We start from the raw sequence: 4,690 nt of genomic DNA on the forward strand, positions 1-4,690 counted from the left end.
AGATCGAATCATCAACCTATTATTGGTGATCTTACAAGTTTTTATTGGATTTGCTCCTTGTATCAATATTATACAATACACTCCTTCTCTTTATATGGCCCTTCGAGGGATGAGTGGTATTTTTAATATGACATGTGTAATCTTCATTTTTTGAGATGATTTTTAAGGTTAAGTTAGGCTTAAGTGTGATATTTTTACATGGTATCAAAATAAGATTCATTTCAATTCTTATTTTTGATGTTGAACCTTCTGTATTAAATTGTTCACGTGTCAGATGTCCAGCCTTAAGCGTGAGGGGTGTGTGATTAAGAGATCGGATGGATGATATCTTTAATATGGCCTCGACAATTCTCACTTTCTGAACTAGCTTTAGGGTTGAGTGAGACTCGTATATATGTCCATATCTTTACATAATATCAGAGCCGAACTCATTCGAACTTTCATTTTCGATGTTGGGCATCTATGTTAAATTATTCACACACCAAATTTGTGTGAATTTCCTTTTTAAATTTCAAAAGAATTTTACTTAAAAAATTTCATCACTGTTAAAATTTATGCACAATAAAACTTCCCCACATAAATTAATGGTATAATATAGAAATATGTCACTTAACTTGGCCTTGACTTTCATTTATGTTCTCCAATTTTGGGTGTGTGTATAAGTAGATACTTAAACTTGTATAAAGCTGAACAAATTGACACATGTGTCCTACGTGGTATCCTACATAGCAATTTGCATCCTACGCGTGGTGTCCTACATGTATTATGCCACGTAGGACGCATGTGTCTACTTGTTCAACTTTATACAAGTTTAAGTATATGATTATGCACACCCAAAATTGAATTACATATATATGAAATGAAAACACATTTACGTATTATGCCTAAATTAATACACACGAGTAGTTGTATACATGTGTCGATATGTATAGTGTGGATTTGCATGTGGCAGTACGGTAGAGAAAAAGTAAAAGAGGTGTTAAAGCTTAGGGTATTGACTACAATCACATTAATGGGCAAGAAAAGTATAGCTATGTCTTTATTAGAGAAATAAACAAACAAAAAAAAGGAGGGGCCTCATGTATATATATATTTGATTCTTGGTTAAGTAATACTTTCATACACAAACTCCTCACAATATTTTTTTCTCTCATTAATATTCTTGACTAATACAATTATGGTTAGCAAGAAACCAAAAGTAGTTATAATTGGGGCAGGAATGGCTGGTCTGACAGCTGCTAACAAACTTTATACAACAGCAGGGTGTAAAGATTTGTTAGATTTGTGTGTTGTGGAAGGTGGCAATAGAATTGGTGGAAGAATTAACACATCAGAGTTTGGTGGTGACAGAATTGAGATGGGTGCTACTTGGATCCATGGAATTGCAGGCAGTCCTGTTTACAAAATTGCTCAAGATATAAATTCATTGCAATCTGAGCAGCCCTGGGAGTGTATGGATGGGCTTTTGGAAACTGAAGCAATCACAGTAGCTGAAGATGGGTATGTGCTTGATTCTTCTTTTGTTGAGCCCATTTCGAATCTTTTCAACGAACTTATGAATATTTCTCAAAGGAAATTAGTTACTGAAAATGAAATACCTAAATTATCTAATGTAATGAGTATTGGTTCTTTTCTTCGGAGGGGTCTTGATGCTTATTGGGATGAACATGAACATGAACATGAACATGAATTCAAAGGGTTGGATAAACGGAGAAAAACAAGATCACTTGAACAAGGCATTTTTGCCATGTTTGAGAGTATCCAAAGGACTTATACATCAGCTAATGATTTGGAAATGCTAGATTTCAATGCAGAAAAAGAGTATTGCATGTTTCCTGGAGAAGAAATAACTATTGCCAGAGGCTATTTATCTGTGATTGAATCTTTGGCCTCTGTTCTACCGCCTGGTTTGATTCAATTAGGCCGAAAAGTCACAAAGATTGAGTGGCAGCCTGATGAGTCGTTAGAAATTGAAAATGGCAATAATAAGCCACCAGTGAAGCTACATTTCGCTGATGGATCAATTATGTATGCGGATCATGTCATAGTTACAGTCTCACTTGGTGTTTTAAAACAGGGGATTCGCGAAGATTGTGGTATGTTTAATCCCCCACTTGCTAGTTTCAAAACAGAAGCAATCACAAGGCTTGGTTTTGGTGTTGTCAACAAGGTATTCTTGAAACTAACTCCGGCCCCTGATGGCATAAAGTTTCCCTACCTACAGATGGTGTTTCATAATGAGTCGGAACAAAACCCGAAAATCCCTTGGTGGATGAGGAGGACAGCTAATTTGTGTCCAATCTATGGCAACTCAAATGTTTTAATATCATGGTTTGTAGGTAAAGAAGCTCTTGAGGTGGAATCTCTTGGTGATGAGGAGATCATTGATGGGTTCTCAAATACCATCTCTAGCTTCCTAATAAACTCACATTCTGATGATGCAGAAAGTATGTTTAAAGTGGAAAAGGTGTTAAAGAGTCAATGGGGAAATGATCCACTCTTCTTGGGTTCATATAGTTATGTAGCAATTGATTCTAGTGGAGACGATTTGGATGCCATGGCTGAACCGTTGCCAAAAAAGACTAGCATTCATTCAAATATTTCACCTCCGCCACTTCAAATTCTGTTTGCAGGGGAAGCAACACATAGAACACACTATTCAACAACTCATGGTGCTTACTTTAGTGGCATTAGAGAAGCCGATAGGCTTCTTCAACACTATCATTGTATTGATATATGAAAAAAACATGTTTGTTCTCTATAGAACCTAGGCAGGTATTTTTCTTTAAATCTTTTTCCTGATGTAGTGATTAAAGAAGCTCCTTTTGAATTTTCTATTGCTTTCAATATGTTTGAGATTCTTATTTGATTCTTGCTCTACTAAAGTTGATTATGCTTTGCATACTTATAATTAATTTGAAAGATAAAGGTAAAGAAAAAGTAGCTAGTTAGCTTTTTAGCTCATCATATTTTGCCCATCTTTATGGAGTCTCCTTCAATATGGTCAATTGACAGGATCCGATAAAACCGGGCATATATCCAACTAGCTAGGATACTTCTCTCTGGTTAAAGTATTCTTAGCATTTCCACGATATGGTTATGATCAATTAATGAGACTTTTCTTTTACAAATATTTTGAACGTCTATCCAGATATGTTATTGCTTATATGATACTATTTTCTTAATAGTTTGTTAAACTATATTTGTAAAACAATTTAATTTTAAATTTCTCATATTTCAAACTAGTCTTTATTTGGGGTAGGGATGTCAATGGGGTGGTGCGAGGCGGGGCGGGTTGAGCTTAACCTGCAAAATTTTTTAGCCGCCCCGCTCCTCCCCACATAACAATTTCATTTTCAAGCCTCCCCGCATAAACCCACCCCGCATGAACCCGCATCACATAAATTGTTTAATATTTTTCTTTTCTAGGTTAGTTTGATACTAAAACTAAAATTCATAAAAATAAATTTATTTTTTCATCAAGTTATATTAATTTAATAGATATTGACTTAAAATTTTATTTTTTAGAGGTCAATTGGGAAGCATGTAAGAAATTATATTAGTTTTGATTTAACCATTTTCATTTACTATCTTGAATATTTTAGTAACTTTAAAGAAATGTCTTAATAAATAATGTTCTATAACTCTTATAACATGTAAAAAATTAAAATTAAGTTTGAACCCGCATAAAATCGCATAGACCCGTAACCCGGCCCGTCCCGCATTAATTTCTAAACAACTCACTTCAACCTGCCCCACATCCCTCCCCTCCCCGCATAACCTTAAACTCACACCGCCCCGTGTAGTCTTAAACCACCATCCCCCGCGTAGCCTTAAACCCATCCCACCCAACATCTGTCCCGCCACATTTTCATCCCTAATTCGAGGATTAAACTACACCAGATAAATTGAAATGAATGGAATAGTAAATACAAATGATATTTCTTTTTCAGTTTTGATGCTAAAAACTGATGGATGTCCTTAAGAATGAGACAGTAAGTAGGGATTCTGAAGGTTTGTGGTGGAGAAGGGTCTTGATCTCTTAGGTTGAGACCCACACCAAAATGATAGGTCCCATTCCAAAGCACATCAAGACAATACATATATTAATTTACTATAATAAAAATAACTTTTAGCAGCAATAAATAGACACATTAATAAAGAGTGTTAAAATCTTTACCAGCATTAGTTAAGTGTTATTAGATCCAATGTCGCTAAAGGCTTTAAGGACATATATAAGAGTGCTAATTGCCGCTAAAAATACATATTTAAAGATAATTGAGCTATTATCATTAATTAATTACCGCTAAAGATCATTTTTGATGTAGTGATTGAAACATATTAGAGCTAACAGTACCAACTCATTTTTTGGTACATTATTGGTCATATCTTTTCACATAAAATTCCATCATGTGCATACTTATCAACAAACATTAACAAAATGCAGCATCGATACAACTTCATTATTGCATTATGGTCATATTGTGCGCACCTTGACTTTGTGCGCACCTCGACTTGTTTATCGCACAATAAATCAGCCACAACAGTTTTTGATGTCATAATTCTCATTTAAAACAGTTAAACTGTTACAGTCCTCTGATATGGATCTAGTTGTGGAACGCTGCAATATGGAATCAAATATTTTTTTTATACATCTATGGTGCTAGTTCTTTAAGAGAACTTGGAATCT

At 34.7% G+C, this 4,690-nt stretch overlaps 1 protein-coding gene across 1 annotated transcript; it reads left to right on the forward strand.

Moving 5' to 3' along the window:
- The first annotated feature begins 1,042 nt into the window (after positions 1-1,042).
- LOC102597076 (probable polyamine oxidase 5) lies at positions 1,043-2,835 on the forward strand. The gene has a single exon (XM_006346506.2). The coding sequence runs from the start codon at positions 1,178-1,180 to the stop codon at positions 2,738-2,740; it is 1,563 nt and encodes a 520-aa protein (XP_006346568.1). The 5' UTR covers positions 1,043-1,177; the 3' UTR covers positions 2,741-2,835.
- The last annotated feature ends 1,855 nt before the right edge of the window (positions 2,836-4,690 follow it).

Source organism: Solanum tuberosum, unplaced genomic scaffold, assembly GCF_000226075.1.
Source record: "Solanum tuberosum cultivar DM 1-3 516 R44 unplaced genomic scaffold, SolTub_3.0 scf00079, whole genome shotgun sequence".
Classification (NCBI taxonomy): domain Eukaryota; kingdom Viridiplantae; phylum Streptophyta; class Magnoliopsida; order Solanales; family Solanaceae; genus Solanum; species Solanum tuberosum.

Coding starts and splice junctions, on each gene's coding strand:
- LOC102597076 (XM_006346506.2), top strand. CDS start 1,178: ATGGTTAGCAAGAAACCAAAAGTAGTTATAATTGGGGCAGGAATGGCT.